Raw genomic sequence first — 24,177 nt, 5'->3', positions numbered from 1 at the left:
TTTTTTTTTTTCTCACCCGTTAGTGAAATGCACATAGGATTAGTTTTCCAAAATAAAAATTGTCTACAGGTGTTACTGCATAATTAAAAGCTCAACAAAATTTATTACATTATAAATTAACATGACATTCATGCGTCTAAACGCTTTTGTTTCTGAGCCTAAATATTGGATTTTGACGAGCTCCAGTAGCTCCAGTAGATTTATTAAAAGATATTACTGAAAACACTAGAAAATGGGGATGATTTTATTTTTTTTATTTTGAAGATGTAGACAAATGCAAACCATCTCATTCCAGATACAGAAAACCTCTACTTGCGTTTCTTGAACACTGAAAAATGGGGAAAGTAGAAACGAATGAATTCAAATATAAGATTTGATAGCAATGTCTGTTAAGGAAAGAATGTAACTTACTCTTCTTTTTGTTTTTCTTCTTCAGCAATTTCTTCTTTTTCTTAGGTCTGGAATGATCCAAATCCTAAAATGAAAAACACCATACTCTAAATCCAATTTTGTCTTCAGGTCTAGTTTTCCCAAAACTTGTGCAATTAGTGTAGTTAGACTCCAGAAGAAACTCAACACTGGGGTGTTTTTTTGTTTGTTATTTTTGCTGCAAGTGCAAATACTTTGTGGAAAATCTGGAGCTTTGTCTGTCCATCGTGGGGCTTTGTACTGTTGGTGTACAGAGTTTCAGCTGGACATTACTGCCCTAAAGGCTGCTTCTTTGTCATGGTGTAAAAACTACAACATACTGTTTCCATTTCGCCAAAAGAAGAAACACAATCTGTTAATCTTCCAAAAGAATCTTCATGGAAATCCCCATAGAGTGAATTTCATGACCAACATGTTACATACAGGGAATTATCTAATGAAGCACTTACATTCAAAACATTTGCATATTTCCTTTTCAAGTTTAATAACCTCCACATAAATCTATATTCTTGCAAATCCATGCACCAAACTGTCCATCTCACTCACCTGTGCCTCTCCACCAGTCAGTGCTGTGATGTCACCAAAGTGTGTGATGCTCTTCAGCTGCGAGGACATTCCCATCATGCGTCTCTTCCTGGCTTTCTGTTCTCGTGGGACGCTTAGACGCACCATCATAGATTCCTCGTAGTTTTTCCTGAGATGTGAAACAAAAAAAAAAGTAATGAACGTGTCTGTTATAGTCGTCACACAGACACAACAAACACTGAGTCATACGGAGAGAATGATGTATTGAACTAAAAATTATTTTAGAACAAGCTCCTAAATCCCAAAACGGGTGTAAACAGTCAGAATGTGATCTGCTCATCAAACCACAGGGGTGCACAGCAGGAACTTTTGCATCTACACCAATCAGGCATAACATGACATAACATTATGAGCGGTGAAGTGAATAACATCGATTATCTCTTCATCATGGCACCTGTTAGCGTGTGGGATATTAGGCAGCAAGTGAACATTCTGTCCTCAAAGTTGATGTCTAAGAAGCAGGAAAAATGGGCAAGCGTAAGGATTTGAGTGAGTAAGACGAGGGCCAAATTGTGACAACTGGGTCAGAGCATCTCCAAAACTGCAGCTCTTGTGGGATGTTCTGGTCCGCAGTGCTCCATGGTAGGAACAGTGGTGAACCGGCGACAGGGTCATGGGTGGCCGAGGCTCCTTGAGGCACGTGGGGAGAGAAGGCTGGCGGGTGTGGTCCGATCCAACAAACGAATTCTTGTAGCTGAAATTACTAAAGAAGTTAATGCTGTTTCTGCTCGATGGGTCAGAACTTTTCTGGCAGCAAAAGGGGGACCAACACAATATTAGGCAGGTGGTCATAATGTTAATGTCCGATTGATGACCATAAAATGACGTCTGGTCAGTGTACAATGTAAACGTTAATGCAACTGGTGCCAGGTTTGGGGTTCTTATATGGAATTAAGCCGAATAGCAGTTGTAGCTGATGCATGCTAGGTTTGTGCAATTTAACAATGTACTCTATTGTACAATGTGCAGGGAAAAGGGACATTTTTGGTAATTAGGACTTGGCAACCCTGAGGTGTCTGCAATTGTTTAAAACCGGTACGATCACGCTTAGAGCCTCTTGCCATTAGTTATAATGGAGCAGTGGAGTGGTGCGCAACGGGCGTTCACTGTAAAACCTATAAGGATATCGATAGTGTGAGTGCTACGCGAAGGGAATTTCAGCGTTTGAACACTACATGAAGAATTCTTTTTCAAGGCCGAACCCGTTTCTTCGAGACGGGACACGATCATAACGTCCTTACTGGTATTGACGCCGAAATTCCCTTTGCGCAGCACTCGCACCATTGCCATTCTTATAGAAGGTTATACAGTGAACGCTCGTGGGGCAGCGCACCATTTTAACTAATAGCAAGGGGTTCTGAATGAGTTCCAAAATCCCCCCCCCCCCCCCCTTTCACTTTACCACCCTGTATTAACAGAACTGCCATACTTTATGCATTTTGCTGATAGCAATTTAACATTGAAGTATTCTGGTACAAGTTACGTTCGCAATTGTGTGGAAAAAGCTGTGTAGTCTCACTAAGTGGTTTTATGAAAACCAAAATGATTCGCTGATGCGCTTTGCACCAAAAACACCAAAAGAATATTTTGGGTTCATTCCTATTAAATAATAAAACAATCAATACCACAGAAAATCGGCACAAAGCACTTTTTTGGTCAACACAAAATTTTTTTTTTGATCATTTGATGTCCCGGCTTGCTTGAGAAGTTCAGCTTATCAAGATATCACACTTAGAATCTACTGTAGAGTTTACAGAAAACGGACAATTGAATCGCGATTTGATGTTAAGCGTCAACGACTACCATTAAATTTCTACATTTAATTCCAGAATCAAGCAAACGGACACAGAATGTGACCGAGCTGTTCGGCACCTACATTACATCATATCTCCTCACCTGTGCTGTTCCTCTCGGATGTCTCGCTCAGTCTGAAAGTCTTGGCGATCGCGGATTTCCTCAGGCGCATCGCTGTACTGCTGCCTGAGCTCCCCGATCACTGAGCTGCGGAACGCCGCTTTCTTGCGTTTGTCCACAAGCTCCTTCCGCCGATCGGCATCTGTCAGGTCACCATCTGAAACGTGAAAAAAAGAAAGAGTACAAAGTTTCAGGAAAAAAATAAACATTGTCCATAAACTTACTGTGATTTACAGGTAAGATTTAATTAAATGCTCTATGTACCAATACTGAGGACTGAACATTAAGGTTGGAAGGTTGGTACGAGAAGAAGCAGATGAATCCCAACATGAAGTCTTTATTACATCAAACCCCTTCCCACCAGGAAAAAAGTATTCAAGCACCTTGTTGGTTGAGAAGTTCCCAAAAATGTCATTCTTACAATGATGAAAGAGCAGATATAGTGTGCTTGGCTGAGTTAGTTATTAAGAAACATGTATGAAACCACAGCTTACATCACCTTATTTATGTTATCCAATTTTAACTACTGCGCTTGAAAGATCTTCAACCTGCTTATTGTGTAACGTTTGTTTACACTTGACTAGACAGGACTATGATCTAGAGGTCGACCGATTCATTGGCAACGATAGTGAAATGCTGGAACTATCGTCTATCTGCAAAAAAAATCCATACCGATAGTTTTTCCGGTTTCCGGTCCGCTAGCTTTACCAGAGCAGCCTCTAGAGGCAAATCACAGGCGCCACATGCTGTTTGATTTTACACGGGAGAGCGCTATTTTTAATTTGATCATTTATTATTATAAACATTTATACATTTATTAATATATTCATTTTTATTTGGAAAATTTTTTGTGATTTAGTGCTGGTTTTATTTTTGCAATAAAGTTCAGTACTATTGTACATGGAGGCAAGTATGATCCAACCTAGCTATAGGTATCGGTAAAATCCACGACCTTTACTATGGTCAATGCTTTATAACCCAGTGAAATCCTACAGAGCTCACGTTTAACCGTGACCCATTGCTTACAAATAATTTGAAACTACTTACCATAATGCATCGGGGCAATCTTTGGAGGGACGTATTTCCTGGCTTTGGGGGCCACCTTTTTCACAGAATCTTTTGCATTTCCATCACCATCATCATCAGATTCCTCAGACTGATCAAGCTGTGGCAAAAAAAAAAAATAAAGATACCAAAATATAACCCTTGTTCTTAATATTATTAAATGCTTATATCACAGTCAAATGATGAGCTCCGGGTAACAACTTTACCTTGCTGATGAGATTATCAGGATTTGGACGGAAATGTAAAGGATCGTTCTCGGCTGTGGGTCAGGAGAAAATCAGATTCATTAGAACAATGCTATGTAGTTTTTATACCAACACTACAACTTTGATGATATGCAAATAGGTGAATAATTAAAGGAAAGAATTGCAAAAAGAATTGCTGAATGCGACAATAATATATAATTTACAGCATTTATATGCCCTTAAAGCCATTCAGTGAGCATCCACTACACTGTTAATAGAGGCAGACTCTTCCTGGACAAGACTGCCATCAGCATAGAAATGCTTTATTACAAGATAAACGTGATCAAGGACTTGTGTATGTGTTTCTTCCTCCAAAAATGCCGGAAGGAAACCTGGGTTTCCATTTAATTTGCTGCTGACATGTTAAACGAGAGGAATCCGTATGTAGGGTCCATGATGCATGGCCTTTACTAGTATCATTCCAGGATTTCTGACTCATGCTGCTTCACATCTAGAAGAAACTCTGGTCTTCTTTTCCTTAAACCAGAGATGCCTTACCCAGGCTGCCAGTCACAGCAGTGCGCACTAATTTATCGATCTGATATTTCAGCTTCTGATCGAGGGGACGCATCTTCTCAAGAATCTGCAGGAAACAAAAGAAAGTTTAATGTCTGTGGGAACAGAAATCTATGTTAAGTACAGGCTTCAGAGAAACAATAAAACATTGCCATATACTGCATGTAGTGGCAATATATTTATTTTCTTTGGCATGGCAACCTCACATTTTGTTAATGTATTTGTAAAAAAAAAAATTATATATATATATATATATATATATATATATATATATATATATATATATATATATATATATATATATATCAGTTTTAACACTAATTAAACTTTAGCCAGTTTAGTCCTTATACTTATTATTATTATTCTATTATTATGATCATCATCATCCCAAGACCCAAAATTTCTAAATGCTACTACGATCTACATGCACTAAACTGCCTTAATGTGTTGTCCTGTTATGTAAATATGTAACATGTATGTAACTAAGATGTAACGTATTAAAATTTATATTATTCTGTTACAAAACTTCAAAGTTGCCCAAATTCCCATTGAGACAACCTGAAAAATGAAAACCTTCCAGGCTACATTTAAAACTCAGCAGTCGTCGAGCTGCATTTGTTTTCTACATGACCGGACATGTTTTTCCTGTAATGGATCATCAAAATTCCCCCAAATTTCCCATTCAGAGTATGATTTGGAATGTTCAAGATTTCAAACTCCAACCACCGAAACTCCCACACGCCTGCATGCGCCTCACTCTTTCTCTCTACATTTACATTTAAGGCATTACAGCCCAGTCCACATCCCTCTCTTTTTTTTTTCTTCGTGTCACTGAGGACGACTTTCTATGTAATGTATTTCAATAGGAAGTATTTCTGGTGCCTCCGCCAAAGTTTTCTTTCTGACACTGGATACCACAGACGCTGCATTGTTTTTTTCTCTCGTTTGTTATAGATTTTTTTTTTTATCTTCAAGCACCATTACTCAACATTTAAGCAGGAGATTTTATCCTTTTTTTATTGCTTCATATTCGAGAAGCTACTCGCTATTAAATACCATCGTCAGTGGTTCCTTCTAGTCAAAATACAGTAAATATATTCTCCCGGTTAATTAGAGACACACACGTTTATTACAGTTTTAACCTAACTCTAAATTTCCTGCCTTATTCTCTGATAAAAATGGGGGGGGGGGGGGAATTCCCATTTCTGTCAGCATTACCCATGATCCTCTGCCTTCACTGCTATAGAGACGGAGCCAGACGAAGGCAGTCGTGTTGAGTGACACGAGGGAAATTCGTGTCAATGAACATGTTTGTGACTAAATCACAAAATACCGTGAGACAGTGTTGGGTATTTAGAAATAGACTTTACCCAGAGCGTCTTAAATGTTTTGAAGTTTTAATTAATAATTATTAATAAATAGGTCACAGATTCTCTACATGTAGCACTCTTTCCCTGCTTCTGTCTTGCTACGAAGCACATTCTCTCTATCTAGCTACTTGTATCACTTGCTATCTCAATCTGCTTTTTTTTTCACTGAGAAAGAATAAGAATCTCTCTGTCATTCAATCTTTCCTTCTACTTCTTCTCTTTCTTTCTATCATCCAGCTTATGAAACAGTTTAAAGCTTTCAGACTGGTTTTCCCCAAACCAAAGTTTGTTGTGGCAAATTTTAACCATACTAACTGCATACTAACACTAGTAAACGGATTCACAAACAAACAGTTATTAAACTAAACCGATTCCTCACTACTTTTAAATTTCAGCGTATTCATGTAAAACACGGAGAGAACCTGACCGTTCTTATGGTGACCAGCCTGTCGATGGCCCCGTTGTCCTTCAAACTTTGGCCATCTGCTTTAATGCTCATCAAATGTACAACATCTTGAAGGTAAAATAGCAGCAGGTGGTATCGCAGGTCCAGAAAGGACAAACCCTGTAAATAATTGTTATAATAACGTTAAACATAAACTATCATCACATCAAATAATGTTATTTGCAGTTATTATTGTTTAAGAGAAAATATGTTGGTTTATAGGGCCAAAATTTTACCTTAGAAGTTGGATACATTTTATTCTGGATTTTCTTGATCAAATTTTGAACGTGGCTTGTAACAAATGCAACCTGAAATTGCGAGAACATTTTTGTATTCTTTGGTTTAGAATAAACTACTACAAATTTAGTTAAATAGTATAAATACTTGAGTACTAAGATAGTATGTATGATGGATGTGTGAATAATACAAAACACACTACAATCACTGCATAGTTGCCTGATTTGTATTGTATCTGATGATAGATATATTGATTCCGTGATACATAAAATTACATCCAGAGAACTTTCATCCTTTTACAGTTCGATGACTCAAGAGGTTATGATTTTATGTCACCCATTTCTGCTGATTGAAATCACAACACAGTAAAATGTGCTAAAAAGTGGAACTACAAAAAAAGCAGGATTAGGAACCACTTCATTCCAAACCTGTTGAGTGAGTGTGTTGAGAAGTTGCACTGCTTTAGGCAGATCATCCTCGATCACGTCCTATAAAAGAAAGAGTGAAACTGATAAACCTGGCAACGAAATAAATAGATGAATATATAAATAATAGCAAAATAATATACAGAGGGGGTTCAAAATCACTGGGCACCTGTCTAGTACCGAGCCGTGCTGAAATAATAAAAACTTCATAATTTTTATTTAATTACCATATAAATGAAAAAGAAATATTATATGCACGTTTTTGTGTTTAAATATGTAAAAAGATTAGGGACTGCTGTTATACAACACTCGATAGCTGTTTTATATTAAATTAGAGTGTTACAATCAGTAGGTTTTTGACATAACGTGAAAAATGTGGACGTACACAAGGTATAGTATAACCTATAACTACAGTATAATATATATTATTCTGTAGTTATAGGTCAGTTATGGTCTATTATAGTGTAGTATATGTTATAGTGTAGTATATCACAGTATAAATTGAATTATAGTATAGCTTTAGGATAGTTATAATATATTGTAGTAAAGGTATACTTATATACTCTGTATATAAAATTAGTGCAGATCAACATATTTAATGTTCATTTTAAATGTCACACAAAACATTTGTAACACACAGAGTTTGTAACCTAATTATTAATTATTTTTTTAAGATTTTAACAAAGTGCCTGAAACAGTTCACTCATTTTACGTCATTTTTATTACATACTAATGTAATATATAATAATACTTATTAAAATTATTAATACGTTATTTTTACTGGTCCATTGTGGTTTTTTGAATGAATCTATTCAGACCTTTTTTTCTATTAGTTTAGCTTCACGCAGTTTGTTAGCAATGTGCTCGTTCCACACGGCCAGTTTAATGCACTAGTTAACCTCTGCATTAACGAATTTGGATGTATTTCCAAGTGGAGACACAAATGTATCGACATACGTAATTATATGTTTGTATCTATTATCGTATGTACATATTAACTTTGTTAACTTGATTATTTATGGAGGAAGCACAACTCACGTTCTGTTCAGCGGGGGCAGCCATCTTGAACTACGGCAGTTCTAATGGGACATTCGCATTTTTCTGCACGCTCTCTCTCTCTCTCTCTCTCTCTCTCACACACACACACACACACACACACACACACACACACACACACACACACACACACACACACACACACACATATATATATATGATATACAAACCATTAAGGGGTTTGGTAATTTACAATTATTTTAAAATGTATACAATTTTGGTCTTATAAGAGTTTATAAAGTAGAAATATAAAATATATCATGTTATATGTTATGTTATAATATATGTTGTTCTACTTCTTCTTCTTCTTCTTCTTCTCCTTCTTCTCCTTCTTCTTCTTCTCCTTCTTCTTCTTCTTCTTTTGGCATCTACCATTAGGGGTCGCCCCTTTTCCTCCTACCTGGTGGCTTCATCCTCCTACCGATATAACTCATATCCCTCCTCTGCACATGTCCAAACCATCTTAATCTCGCCTCCCTCACCTTGTCACCAAAACATTCTACATGCGCTGTCCCTCTAATAAACTAATTTCTAAGTATGTTGTTATTATTATTATTATTATTATTATTATTATTATTATTATTATTATTATTATTATTATTATTATCATCACCATTATTACTTATTATATCCTGCTGTACAATATCTGCATATCATTCTTTTTTTTTATATAAATATATAATTTTTTTCAGCATTATTTTGTCTTTCGTATCTTTCTTAATGAAATACACATTTTTTATTGATTTGTTCTATATTAGTTTTTATTTGATCAAATTGCCTTTTGCAACCCAGACTGCAGTTTAAACTGTAGCCGCTAGATGGCATTAAAAAACACCTAATCACCAGGAGCCATACGGACTCCTCACACTGTTCTGAGCTGCAAAGCACAAACCGGAAAAAGAGAAAAACACTAGGATTAGAGCAGAAAAGTGACAGATGGAGAATAGGAGTTGAGAGAAAGGATAAAGCTTTAAGGTGAGGATAAGCCCATAGTGTTAATGTGAGATAAACCTTGTGTTAGGGTATTAGTCAGGAACAGTAAAAGACAGAAACAATAAGAATAAAAATACTGGAAAATATTGAAATGGAAAGTGAATATAGATTATGGAGTTGTAATCTAGTATTACATATATATTGTACAAGCATTTTAAATACTAATATATTGTTTATGCTGAAAGTCGGCATTTCTAGGGGAGATCAGTGCATCCAGAGACCCAGATTAACTATAACATCAAAAAAGATCTACAGAAACAACAAAGAACATCATCAGCCATTTCTATATTTATCTCATCTCTTACAATCTCACTTTTTATAAAATCATTCATTCATTCATTCATTTTCTCCCGCTTATCCGTTTTTTATAAAATCATTTTATGATTATTGATAAATAATCAATAAAAAAAAGTGTTTCCTATTTAATCAATGCTACACAATCCAGTGTTGTTTGGTATATCTATGAAGTCTAACAAATCATTTTAATTACATGCAATTTTTAATATATGGCATATTCATGTAATAATATGGTAATAAATGCTCTATAATAAACAATCTTGAGGTACATATAAGATTGTTTAGGATTCGATTAACTGTAATTTATTTGCTAATGTATTAGAGAAACTTTGTTCAACAAAACTGCCAGACGCAGGAACAGTTTCCTTCTCCAGGCATTCAGCCTCATTAACAACTCACCATAAATATATTCCCTGCTTCATATCATATCTACAAGTACTGCAATATCAGAACTGTCAGTCGTCACATTATCCGTATATGTTACACACACTATGGCTGCTGTATATTGTACAAAGTTGTAAAGTAACTCTTTATCGTACCTGAAGCACAATACTGTTTTTTGCACCACCATGAACTCCTAAACTTTATGTACATCACTGATCTGTCTTATAATCTGTATTTAATACTCATACTGTCTATATTGTCTCACATTGTTTTTGTGTTGTCTGTATTGTCTCGTATAGTCCAAGCTGAATGTATAGTTTTATTTATGTCTGTACTTTTAGAGTCACTAACAGCTGGAACTAATTTCCTTACGTGTGTGTCCAACACACTTGGCCATTAAACCTGATTCTGATTCTGAATGATGTGAGAAATGTACAATATGAAGCTCATAAAAGTTAATATACTATTTTTTAGCATATTGCAGTGTTTCTCAATCGGTGGGTTACGACCCAAAAGTGGATCTCGAAGTGTGTTGTCAAAGTGAAATCATCATTTTCCTAAGCAATAAATATGTCAAAGCACAAATATGACCCTGAATATGTAAAACAATAATTAGCATTTATTAATGACAGAAAAGAATATGGTGGCAGTTGATGAAAGTGTAAAAGAAAACGTCGTTTTTTTTTTTTAAAGCCTGGGATCTGAGCATATTCAGTTGTTTTTCATTGGTTTTCATGGAGAAAAGTGATGTCATGGCTCACACAAGTTGCTTATCTTGATGCATTCGAGCACCATAACATGTGTATGAAAGGAGGGGACCACATTATTTTTTTAATAGAAAAAGAAGTCCACACTGTAGGGCAAATCATTTCAAATCATATAAACAAGAAAAGTTGTGTTTTTTCATCAGTCTACCATTACAGGTTGTGATGTCTATTCTACTTATTGATTATTAATCAGTTCCTGTTGTGTATTTTACATTTACAGTATTTGGCAAATGGCTTTCTCAGAGCGATTTACAATTGAGCAGTTGAGGGTTAAGCAGTTAGTGGTGCTGAGATTTGAACTCATGACCTTTCGATCCAAAGTGCAATAATTTAACTAGTAAACTACTACATCCACACCATAATATTTACAATGGTAACTGTAGTTTTCTTTTCCTTTTTCCTTTTATAGTTTTGCTGACTATGGTGGTTGATACCATCTTACTAACTTCTGGACTGCTATTTATTATCATTTTCATATAATACTGTTTATTTATACTATTAGCGATTTTTGCTTTCACAAATTCCTAACAATTTGAAAACTTTGAGGATGGATTTGGACTGTAATTAATATCATCTACTACAAAGGCTCAGGACCAGGTTGCATGAACAGTTTTGCATTTAAGTGCTTATTACTGCGCACCACATCAACGATGAATTGTAACGAATGGACATTCGGTGCCACCCAGAGGAGGACGGATTCCCTTTTCAGTCTGGTTCTTCTCAAGGTTTCTTCCTCATGCCATCTCAGGGAGTTTTTCCTTACCGTTTTCATTAGGGATAAACTTTACAGTTATAAGGAACAAATGTATAGGCAGTAAACTTATACTCTCTTTTATACAACTTTATAACCGCTTTAACTCTGTAAAGCCGATTTGAGACAATGTCCTTGTTAAACGGGCTGTACAAATAAAAATGAATTTAATTTAATAATGACTATGGGAACATGGGGGTCTAATGATCAAACCAGTTGAGAATCACTATATTAGTGTATAAGCTAATTTTCTGACATGCAATTTATTATCCTTAAGTACATTGCTGTAACTGGATAAAAGATTTCCATGTCACAATACTGCATAATAATATAATATTACACACTGTTTGAATAATAAATCTTGTTAGCATTATAAAGCAAATTGCTGTTGTTTAGTAAGTTGGTATATTTATGTTCCCGTCAGAGGGTCCTGTTTCGGTCAGTGGTTGGGTGGCCTTGAAAAGCCACTGTCCTTCCTGTTAAACATTTCACTATGATGGACCTTACAGGAATAGCAAATGAATCAGTGTCTGGACCTTTAATCACACCCACACCCACACACATGTATGTTTATACATAATGGCCTGTTCCCAAAAACTCTTTGCTCTACATGTCTAGGTTCTTCACTCATATGTTTGCAACTGAATGTGAAACAAAACAAAAAAAAAGCTGCACTGATCTCAAGGGAAATCTTTTTCTTTACCATACAGACTATTCTATTAATATGTTTATATGCTGTGTGTTTTCCTATATTTATTCTAATATATGTTTCAGAGTATTTCTAGGGTTAATGTCTACAGACTGGTGAATAAACGAGCGACCCAGTGGCTCTGTTGTGCTGTAAGATTTTACTGGCAGGGTTTGTGTCCACTTGAGTGAAGCCTCACTGCAAATCAATACAGACTTATTCTGATTGATTACCTTTATCCTGTAATTAAACATTTGACTCCAGGTGGGCATGGTTTCTTCCAGGATGAACCCCAAGCAAGCCCCGACCTCTACCCACATGGGTCTCATGAATTGGTTTGATTCGAATGAAAATATACAGAATTTTACTTTTACCAATAATACGATTTGTTTATTCCGTTGATGAATGTATTCAATCTGTTTAATGTGAAGCCTGAATTGTATTAGGACAGTTGTCTAAGGGTGATTTAATTGTTGTTACTGTATAAGATGTATCACTCTATAAGAAAAGTGCTTTAAAAAAATTAAGGGAAAAAATCCTGTAGGTTGTCCTCTGGAGAAAATGAATTGCAAAAGGTTGAAAAAACCAAGACCCTGGTGTTAAACTGTCGACCTCTGACCGAGTGCGGTGATTCCAACAGCTTTGCCTTGTGTTTGGCTTTCGGTTACAAAGAGGAAGAAGATAAAGACACACTAAATGTCAAAAGAGCTCTAAGTGTCCTTTTACTGTTTCTCACACGGACATTAACAAATATATTAACACATATTCATGCCGAGAGAGAAAGACGCCCCGTGGCTGTTTCTGTAGCTCAGATCACAAGCAATAAAGCTTGAAAAGCAAACTTGCCTGAACATACCGACCTTTATAAACAGATCAAACACAAGTCATTTGTCTTAGTTGGCCAGGCTTATATTTATTAAAAGACAATCAATCGGGGTTTTGTGACTACTTTGTGGGAATTCCATTGATATTCACCTCAAAATATCCGTATCTAAGATCATTAGTTATTAATACTTAGTTAGTTATTTAGTCATTTATTCAAACTACATTTCTATCTTCTATCTAATGATATTGTTGTACAAATACAGTATGACGTGCCAAACAAACTGATCTATTTTGCTCATTGATACGTTTTAACAGTCATTTATTCTCATGATCGGTGTTTGATAAGAAGTCTAATTCTGTACAGTTCAATCACTTCAACTACTTTCCTCAATAATTCCTGACCATCCTATAATCCTATACTGATTATCTTGCTTACATTACATTTCAAAAACAATATGGACTGATACAAGCAGACAAGTGTATTTATTGCATATAAAAACAAGCTTCAGAGGCAAATTTTATTCCACTGTATTAATCAACAACAACAACAAAAACTCACTCTAGTCTATTTCATCTGCTGCAATGTACTTAAAGGTTTCTTGCAAAGACCTGCTAAATCAAATACATACTTTAAGTACTGCAAACTACCCTTCAAGTTGACTCCAACATGCTAGCTTATCAAACGTCAACGTGTGTATATTTGATGTTTGGTTGGTTGCTCTATACACTAGTGTTCATCAGTACTAATATACTTGCAGTAAACTTAGATAAACATGTACCTTTAGAATGTATTTAGATACTCTGTTTAACACACTAAAATAAAATGTCACTACTGTCCACCTAGTGAACCTTTCTATGGACCAGTAGGTGTTTTTTTTTCTTGTTTTTTTTTTTTACAAGTATATATTATGCATTAGCATAGAATATTAATACAAGCATAGTTATAGTGTTTGTAGTAAACCTACAATTACAATTTTTGTAGTTGTATACATTGTGTGGTTGTTATCTACAAATAAGCATCAATAAGAACTAGCAACTATTTGCGTTTTACTGATCAGGACATAATAAAAATGATTTGGTAAATACAAACTCAGATGAACAACATGACAATTTATTTCGTGTCATTATTTGACAAAAATGAAGTAGAAATTGAAAAGTCATGTGTATAAAATAAATAAATCCTTACTGCTTCTGGAAATTAAGAGGCTAAGTAGCAGCTCGATGCTGCTAATCAAATGCGCTTAATTACCTGTTTATCAGCAAATGTGACCACCTCTGTAAAAGCCCACATTTTAGCAGGTTGTTGGTTTGGAGCATTCAGGTGTGTTAACACAATGCCAAGGAGATAAAACAACAGCATCTTAGAGAACAATTGTTACTGCCCATCAATCTGGAAAGGGTTCAAGGCCATTTTCAAACACACATGGAGAAATTTAAGGCAGTTGTCAAAATTCTCAGGTGTGGAAGTCATAGAAAATTCACCCAGGGGTCAGACCATGCAATGTTTAGAGAAATTGCAAATCCCAGTTACATCTCTGGATCTACAGGCATTTGCATGTTAAATGTGGCATGACAATACAGTTTGAAAATTAGTCTGGTTTGTTTGGAAAGGTTGCCAGAAGAAAGACTCTTCTTTCTAAAATTGAACATGCCAGCCCAGATTAGGTTTACAAAGTTGCATCTGAACAAACCACAAGTCTTCAAGAACAATTTAATTTGCACTGATGAGACAAACGTGAGAAGTTTGGACATAATGCCCAGAACCACATTTGGCAAAAACTAAACACAGTCAGTGGTACAGGGTTGATGATTTCGCTTCGCTTCACAGCCACAATAACTGGGCATTGAGTTGGCAATTTAAGTGTAGCAAAATAAACTACAAAATACAGCAGCTGAACTATCAAACTAAACTACTGTATTTTTATGTTTTAAGAATGCTAAAAAATACTTTTACAAGGGAGCATGAAAATTTCTTCACAAACCTTCCATCAATTGGCCTATTTGATCTGTTCCTTCACCATCACACCGACTCAGTTGATTAAGTAAACAATGTTTAATAGCAACAGCTTTTCTCTCACGCAATAAATCTGACATATGCAACCAGTTAACAGATTAAATATTTACATACATAATCCCTGTAAACAATCAAATATTTATTTATCAATCCTTGGACACCTATTAGAAATCTGGCAACCTGTACATTTCTTACTTTTACCATCTTCTTCCATATGATGAAATTTTCTATTCTGATCTCAATAAATCTTGGCAAAATACTGAGTAGGCACCGATCAGAGGCCGCATTTTTATGATGTCATCATTTAGACTTCTTATGAATTATTTTACAGTACATTCGAACTTCAAAAATATCAAAAGTATTTTGATACAAAATTTGAAGCCATTTTCATCAACCCTATCAAATCTAAATTACAAAAACCTATTTTATATTTGAAATACATGTTTTACAAATACTCTGACTATTACTTAAAGTTATTGCTGCTAAAGGTGGTTTAACAGGATATTAAATCATAAGGTGTTAAAAACACATTATTGTGTATCTGTGATAGAAATGCCAATTTCTAATAAACTATATTAATACTAGTCATTTTGCTATCACATTAAAATGTTTTAACTCTGTCTTATGTGGATTGGTTTTCAGAGAACAACCGTGCCATTCTTGTGCACGTAATTGGTGTCCATGAATATGAAACACCCCTTAAACAATGTGAAGGACTTTAGAGAGACAAAAAGCTTGAGGCGCTTCCTTATTTCCATCCCTTGAGTGTTGGGAAGAGGCTGAGACGACCCTGTGTTTACTGTAAACTTGGGGAGAAAAGACGCTGAGTGGCACCTAAATGCCCTTTCATCCACTTATCAATCCCATCCTCCCTCTTCCATTCTTCAGAAGACATCAATAGCCAATGTCTTAATTAAACGTGGAAATTCTGACCTGTCAGTCATGTATGAGTCAGAATCCCTTTCTGATATTCTCTAAATGTATAGGATATACAGGAATTTGACCTGAAAATCAATATATAACACATTTGTACATGCATACATAAAAAAATACATACATACATACATGCATATAACCAAACAAAGCAAATAAACATACAAGTAAACCAACATAAATCCAACAATATATAAGAAGAGCATTATATAACATATACAAACATAAAAACATACATACATACATACATACATACATACATACATACATACATACATAAAACCTTCATACAAACATACATACATAGTTAAATGCATATGCACATAAATACAAACAAACACAAATGCATGTATACATACATACATACATACATACATACATATATAATATATAAAGCATTTTGAAGGCTTTCTTAGATCTTACATACTGTTTTCTAACAGTATGTTATTTAAATGGAAACTGTTGAAAGTTGTAAACGTTTTCTCTCAGTTTTTGTGTGTTCATCCCCATAAAGATTTCAGTACCTTCTCTCCTAAGCGCTCTCTTTCTCCAACACTGAGATGGAAATGAGGAAACACCTCAAGCTTTTTGTTTCTTTCCATTGTTTAAGAAGCATTTCATATTCATGGATGCCAATTACTCACACAAGAATGGCATGACCGCTTTAGAGAGGAGCTTAATGTACCATGTTAAGAAAGACAGCCTATTTAGTCATTGCCTCGGGTCATGGAGATCTTTTGAGGTGAGGAACTTTAGCTGATCTGATGCCGTGTGAGCCCTAATGGCTGTGAATGAGAAACTTCCACTGTGTCACTCTGAGGAATTGGACTAAAAGATGAAGCTGTCTTGAAAGATTTGTGGTTAGTGATAAACGTCATCCTTTCCTGTCGTAACAATGGGGAAAATAATTATTTGATCCCTGCTGATTTTGTAAATCTACCCCCTTACAAAGGAAATTAACAGTCTAGAATTTTCATGGTAGGTTGATGTTAACAGAAAGAAAAAGTATATAAAAAAATCCAGAAAAATATAATAAATTATTATTATATATAAATAAATTTTTATTTGATAGAGTAAAATAATTATTTGATCCCCTACCAACCTGCAAGAATCCCACAGACCCAAATTAGTCCTGTACCTTTAAGAAAGTCAACTCAACTCATTGTTTGCATAAAAGACCCCCATCACAGAATCAACCTCTTCCATTCAAACCTCTCCACTACCATGGGCAAGACCAAAGAGCTGTCAAATGATGTCAGGGACAAGATTTTAGACCTGCACAAGGCTGGAATGGGCTACAAGACCATCAACAAGAAAGAGACCACTGTTGGCATGATCATTCGAAAATCGAAAGTCAATCACCATCGTTCTGGAACTTCATGCAAAATCTCAAGGATGGTAAGGATGATTCTGAGAAAGGTGATGGATCAGCCCAGAATTACATGCGGGAAGCTTGTTAATGATCTCAAGGGAGCTGGTACCACAGTCACCAATAAAACCACAGGTAACACACTGAGGTCTCTCTGCTCAAGAATGCACATGAACAGACCCGTCTGAAGTTTGCCAACGGACACCTGAATGATTCAGAGAAGGCTTGGGACATTGTGATGTGGTCAGATGAGACCAAATTTGAGCTCTTTGGCATTAAATTGAGTCATTGTTTTTGGAGGCAGAGAAATGCAGAATATGTCCCTTAAGAACACCATCCCCGCTGTCAAACATGGAAAAGGAAACATTCTACAGGAGTACAGGAGGACTTCACTACATGAATGGGTCCATGCACTGTAGAATCTTGGGTGAGAACCTCCTGGCCTCAGGAAAAACACTGAAGATAGGTCATGGATGGGTCTTTCAGCATGATAAAGACCAAAAACATACATCTTGTAGCCCATTCCAGCCTTGTGCAGGTCTACAATCTTGTCCCTGATGTCCCTTGACAGCTCTTTGGTGTTGCTCATGGTGGTTGGAGAGGTTTGAATGGAAGAGATTGATTCTGTGACTGGTGTCTTGTATACACATAATGAGTTGATATGAGGAGTTCTTTCTTAAAGATACAGGACTAATTTGGGTCTGTAGGAGTCAGAATTCTTGCTAATTTGGTACGGGATCAAATACTTTTTTCACTCGATCAATTACAAATTAATTTATAACCTTAAATGTATTTATGTATGGATTATTTTAATATTCTGTCTCTCTTTGTTAAAATAAACCTACCATAAAAATTATAGACTGTTCATTTTTTTGTAAGGGGGTGAACACATTTTTTTGTAAGGGGGATTAAATAATTATTTCCCCCACTGTATGGTGCTATGAGAACATAAAAATGTATGATACAAGTTTATCATTATGACATCTGGCATGACCATTTATTCCCAAATATTTTTATCAGCTTCGCCCAATAAGCTTTTCCCTCTAGAGCATCTGTGGATGCATTAAAGCGAACATGTGGCTTTAAGAAGAAACTGTAACACCGGGCTGTAGACAAAAGTGCCATGTGTTTCATTTGCCCCATCGTCACTCATGAGCCTCATTCTACTGCCTCATTTCTCTAATTACCCCACTCTTACTGTAAATTAGCCCTGACCAATAATTAGCCAGAGTTTAAGTGGATACATTTCAATAGGCACCCCAGTGTGCAGCAGTAAAGTCTTTAACTTCTTTAACATGACTTTTTGTCCTCATCTATAAGCCTAATGCTAACGAATTAGAAGATATCCCAGGGTATAATTAGCCACACTTGTATCAAATATAACATTTTAATTGTAATTACTTTCTTAGAATTGAATGTCTCATTCATTAGTTCAGGTATAGTCCACAGTATTAGACTTGGAGTACAAAGTATGGGATATAAAGTATTTAATTATACAGAAATGTTAAATAGGTAGACCATATTTCTGGTCTATCCTAATATTCAATTTACATTTCCTAAAGAAGTATGTGAGAGACTAATTAGATAATGAAAGGAGGCTCTGCTTGTCATTCTGCTTGCATAGGATTTTTTTTTACAGTTAAAAAAGACGACATAATTTTCGTGTAATGTTGAACTTCTAAGAGTATGAAATCAAGATTGAGTATTATGCATGTCACATATAATTTGGTTTAATGACCTGTCAGAAAGTGATATTAACTTTAACCCAACTAGCTAAGGATGTGTATAAAGTTTACATAAAATTGAAACTTATAATAGTGTTTATGAGAAAAGAAAGACATCTGGCATTTAGTTTGCTTTAAGTATCAAATTCAGTATAGCAGACACCACACTTTCAGAAATATCGGATGCTTTTATTAATCCTTTTTTTTAAACCTTTAAAAAAAAGTACACAATTGAAAATGGCAGAAATTGCACTTTGAAAGTACAGTACATGTTTAATCTGAGTGACAATAAAATATAAACTTTGGCACCTTTTTTATGAGTTTATAGGAGTTTTCTTTTTGTTTGACTGCAATTAAATTTAGTAATGTTTTTAGTAATGTAATTTTAGTTTTTGTTTATTTTATTTAAATTTTACTTCCACTTGTCATTGTGCCTTTACAGAATCCCAGAAGTGTGCTTATCCATGTGACCTGCTTGTATTTGTTTGAACAGGGGGATGGGAGGCATATGGAGTGGATAGTGTGTGTCTGTGTGTGTGTGTGTGTGTGTGTGTGTGTGTGTGTGTGTGTGTGTGTGTGTTTGGGGGGGGGGGTGTCCTTTTGCCTATACAGTAAGCATCTGATCTGAGCACAGCTGCAAACAGAGCAGTGTATCTCCCTTTGCTTAAACACAGTCTAATTACAGTTTACTCTGTTTTTTGTTTCCCGCTTTAATCCGACAGACCCATTGTGATGTGCACGTGCCCAAATACGCCCTCTACCCCTCCTCCACCCTTGTTCCCTTACACACTCTGCCATCCTTTTCCACTCCAAGGCAGAAGTGTGCTGCGCTACAAAGCCTTGAATGAGACACAATTAGCCGGGATGAAGGAAACCCCAGCACAATGGGTCCGACTTTTATATTGCACTTTAAAAACCAACGCAGCACGTGCCTGGGTGAACACCCACAACCTCCCCGGCTTCTTATTCGTGCTTGTCTATTGTGATCTGTTTGATGGAGGGCACACTTTGTCCACACAAGTGTTACCGGACAGAATGTGGCCTACATAAGTGAACGTAAAGAAGTTAAACAGTCATTCAGCTGTGTGGAAGTATGGCTAATTGGGTGACATTTCTGTCAATGATTGTATGTGACTCAAAAGCACAGGGACATGTGGTGGAGAAATGAATGAAAAAGAAAAAACCTGCCAGGGCCACCAAAGTAAGACAATAGACAAAATAAATTGGAATTAATCAACACTTGACAAATCCATAATGAATATCAAAACTGGAGGAAATGAAATATCTATCTGTCAATCAGTAATTGGGGTAATTAAATCAGTTGCAGTGCAAATATTCTCACTGTTGGGTGTCTGAACCTAAAACCATTTTCATGGTGTGAATTTTTATAAAAAACCCTGAATTAGTTATTTTGGATCATGATGAATTTAGCAGTGTATATGTTATATGTGTTACAGGAGGATTTGTTTACTTCTTGAGATGCCAGTTTTCTGTAATTTTATAACTGTTTGCTGTTTTATGCTTTTTTTTTCTAGGAGTAATTCTACTTTGTGTTTATCCTGTATGCTAGCAATAGTATTGTATGTATTATTATCATATTTCTATGCAACAAATCACAATTTACTAAAATGCCCCCAAAAAACTAAGATGCAGCTTAATGCAGCCACTTATACTTCTGTAGGTGTATAAATCCAATATGCATAATGATTTTGGAAAAAAAAAGCCTCTTTTTTCTGAGTAGAGAAAATGCATCATCATGGTATCCATTGTGCCGTAAAGTCGATAGAACGCCAATGTAATCAAAAGTTTATGAGGGAAGATTTTTGAGCGTACATGCATTTAAAGGAAGGAAAAATAAATAAATCAATTTGACAACATTTCTACATCTATCTATTTCACATATACCGTATCTTTGTAGACATCTGCAAATATTCTGGGGTGCTTTTCTGCTCACCTTGTTTGTAAAGAGTGGCTATTTAAGGTAGTGTCTCCTTCCTATCAGCTCAAATGTGGCTTCTGGCACTTCTTCTTAAGTTCTCTCATTAGCTAGGTGGAGCTTTCTGAAAAGGCAAAATACTCACACTAGCATGTTAGGCATCTGGTCTCTGATCTCTTGACCTGCACTGCACTGCTTTCACATAATTGTGTGATACAGTGGCTGGAAAGTGCATGTTGTAATATAACAATCAAAAATTGCTATTTGAAATTCATCTGGGTTCTTTAAGGGGCAAGTTTTCAATCCTTCTATATCTAATCTCTCATTAACTAAAAATGGTCTATCAGCTCAATCAGCTTGTTTTGTCAACTGGTAGTTGTTCAGACTAAGATACATTTTTCTGCCTTATGGGTGGCACAAATCATATAATACAAAACATTTTATTTACAAAGTTTCTTTTCAAGTCTTGCCTTTATGCAGTGGATAATCTCACCTAGATAATGTAGATTTGTATTTCAAATACCTGAAATCCTTTGGAAATCATTTGGAACAGCTTTCAAATACACTTAGTACTATTTAAGTCTAGATTATTCAGTATAAGAAGAGTAAGAATTTATAATTCCACTAGAAGAAGAAAAAAAACATTTTAATCCTAGTTTCTCTCTGGGTTTTTCCTTATATATTTTCCTATATATATTTTCTTGCAACTGTTGCTTCTGTTCACTTGGTTAGAATATATATTGGTAAATATGGCAAAAAAAAAATCTGCAAAAAGGTGAAGGTAAAAGGTAAAAATGTTCCCTGATTTTTTGTACAATAATTTTATGTTTTCATTTTTTTGCTTCTGAGGGCAACTAATTACCCAGATTGCCTTAGCTAACCTATTGCTAGCTATACATAACCCTTTTGTGGTTTGTCATGTTTAATCTGATACATGGTCTTTGGTTTTCTTGTTTAGCATTATATGTTTTAGCATTTGTTCTTTGTTTATGTACTGTACTGCTAAATGCTTTATTTCAAACTTGTGTTTTAGCCTGTTCTCCATGAAGCTAGTTTGTTGGTTAGCATATTTTCTAGAGTGATATTGAGGCTAATTAATATACTGTCTGTTCTATGTATCTGGCAAAAAAAGTTGCTGCTATAATATACAAACTAGTAATATGTGGTTCACCTGATTTTACACACATTTTTAGCAATGTGCAATGAGCAAATTGTGAAAATACTTTTTTTTTTTTTACATCTTTACATCCTATTAATCAGTATTATTAGAAATTCCAAGAGCAGTTTGATGTTGTCTTTGCTGGAGTGCACACTATTAACACTCCCTAATAGTATCATTCTTCTTCTCAGAGTGACAAATGAGCTCCGTGTGATATTGATATTTCATCATCTATTAAGCTGTATTTACTGCTTGGTGGCATGTTTTCCAAATACTGGAAGAATTCAATGAGCTCTGAACACAGGCTATTTATCGAGGGCATGTGTATGTGTGTGTGTGTGTGTGTGTGTGTGTGTGTGTGTGTGTGTAAAATGTGAGATTATTGATTAAAGAAAAGATCAGTGAGCAGAGGTCACAGATTGACCCTGCAAAAGGCCCACACGGGGATTCATCCTCTTCCTCCTGTTCAGTCTCTCCGTCAGTGATTATCCACCGATCTTTTCTCTCATGAGCCATGATAAAACATGTCAACAAGTTTCTGTCCACCTTGTGTTTATATAACGAGTCCTCTTTAATGATCAGTGAGATTAGATAAATGCTCAGTGCTTATGTGATATTGATCAAGCAATCAGGCTATCAGAAGAGATCTACATTAGAGTGTGTTTCAGCCCTTGTGCTCTTTTCCAGGGTCAAAAAGGAAAAATAAATTTATCTCACATTACAGAAATGATGATAATGAAGATGAAGAAGATGATGACAAAGAAATTTGTAAGCCTGAAAGCAACAAGGTGAATTAACTAAAACATGTATATTGATCAGCACTGAGATGAAGAACAGATAGATTTGAAGATTTTAAAATAGCATGGGTCAGTGAGACATTCCATGCTAAGTAGTGAATGCAGTACGCTTATGAATAACAGCTCAGCGTCTTTGGCGATGCCTTAAAACACTAGATTACACTTAATGGACCTGCACTAAAACTCGAAATATTGATATTGGAAAGCAGAGGATTATGTCTAATGGGTGTATTATGAATTACTGCTAATGCCAACAATACAAACTAAGCAAAATCTCTTATTCGGTAGCAACATTAGACATTAGGTCTGTTGGACCCTATCTCTTTTTTGAGAATGACAGCTACTAGCAGGACCTTGATTGAGTCCCAGTGGGAGAAGTGACTGGAATCCACTCTTGATTGGTGGGAGGGCTCGTGTAGGTTTAAACCTTACACTAATCAATAGTTGATCATCACCACAGTTGGACTGCTATTGTATGACGCCGTAAAGCAGAACAGCTCCTCGGATTGCACACTACTGCATCTATTGTGGGTTATAATCCTTAATCCTCCAAACTTGATCAACAGAAGTTACAGGCATTTTAACCACCAGTTTTCTTTGGCTAATATCTCGGGAAATAACATGCTTTATAAAATCACTTGCAGTTTTACATTAAAGAAAGAATCCTGTGTGTCAGCTTGTGCAGAACATCATTTTTAGCCAACTCATAAACTTCTCAATCTATAAACACTACAAAGATTTACTGTTTTCCATATTCCTGATACACTCCTCATCTTCTGGTTGTGAGCTTCTGTTCTTGTGACTCATCTACTGATTTGGATGGTTCCACATGTGTACCCTAAAGATTTTTTGTAACTCTTGAAAACAGACTATGCCCTGATTTGCTCATTTGACATCTGAAGCTGCATCTGGGTTTCTTTTAAGCTGCTTTGTGACAATGTGTATTGTTTGCCCTTCAACTTAACCAACCATTTTTATGCTTCAGTCATTAGATGGTTAAGGCATTATGAGTGATGTGTCAAGTGGTGGAACGTTTGCACATTTTATATGGAAATATAATTTGAACCAGTAGATAAACTGAATAGATTTTTTGGAATTAGCCCTAGCAGAGTCAAGGTTCAAACTAGGGTTCACAAATGAGTTTTTTCAATAATTGACTATAAGATATAGCATATTATACAAAACAGGCCCTTATGCAACTGAATCATCCCTGTCTATGCCATTAGTGTTGAGTTGTATTTATTTTAATTAGT

At 35.6% G+C, this 24,177-nt stretch overlaps 1 protein-coding gene across 1 annotated transcript; it reads right to left on the bottom strand.

The window, feature by feature from the left end:
- Positions 1-233: 233 nt before the first annotated feature.
- On the bottom strand, positions 234-8,340 carry ngdn (neuroguidin, EIF4E binding protein). Its single transcript, XM_083530315.1, has 11 exons — positions 8,270-8,340; positions 7,235-7,294; positions 6,806-6,877; positions 6,552-6,689; positions 4,737-4,821; positions 4,200-4,252; positions 3,976-4,093; positions 2,911-3,085; positions 976-1,123; positions 412-475; positions 234-328 (listed from the first exon to the last, which is right to left on the bottom strand). The coding sequence occupies exons 1-11, from the start codon at positions 8,291-8,293 to the stop codon at positions 309-311; spliced, it is 957 nt and encodes a 318-aa protein (XP_083386441.1). The 5' UTR covers positions 8,294-8,340; the 3' UTR covers positions 234-308.
- Between the last annotated feature and the right edge of the window lie 15,837 nt (positions 8,341-24,177).

The sequence above is a fragment of the Silurus aristotelis genome (genome assembly GCF_946808225.1).
Source record: "Silurus aristotelis genome assembly, chromosome: 25".
NCBI classification, from domain to species: Eukaryota; Metazoa; Chordata; class Actinopteri; order Siluriformes; family Siluridae; genus Silurus; species Silurus aristotelis.
The sequence above is the reverse complement of the archived record's forward strand: the minus strand, read 5'-3'. Positions and strand labels throughout refer to the sequence as shown.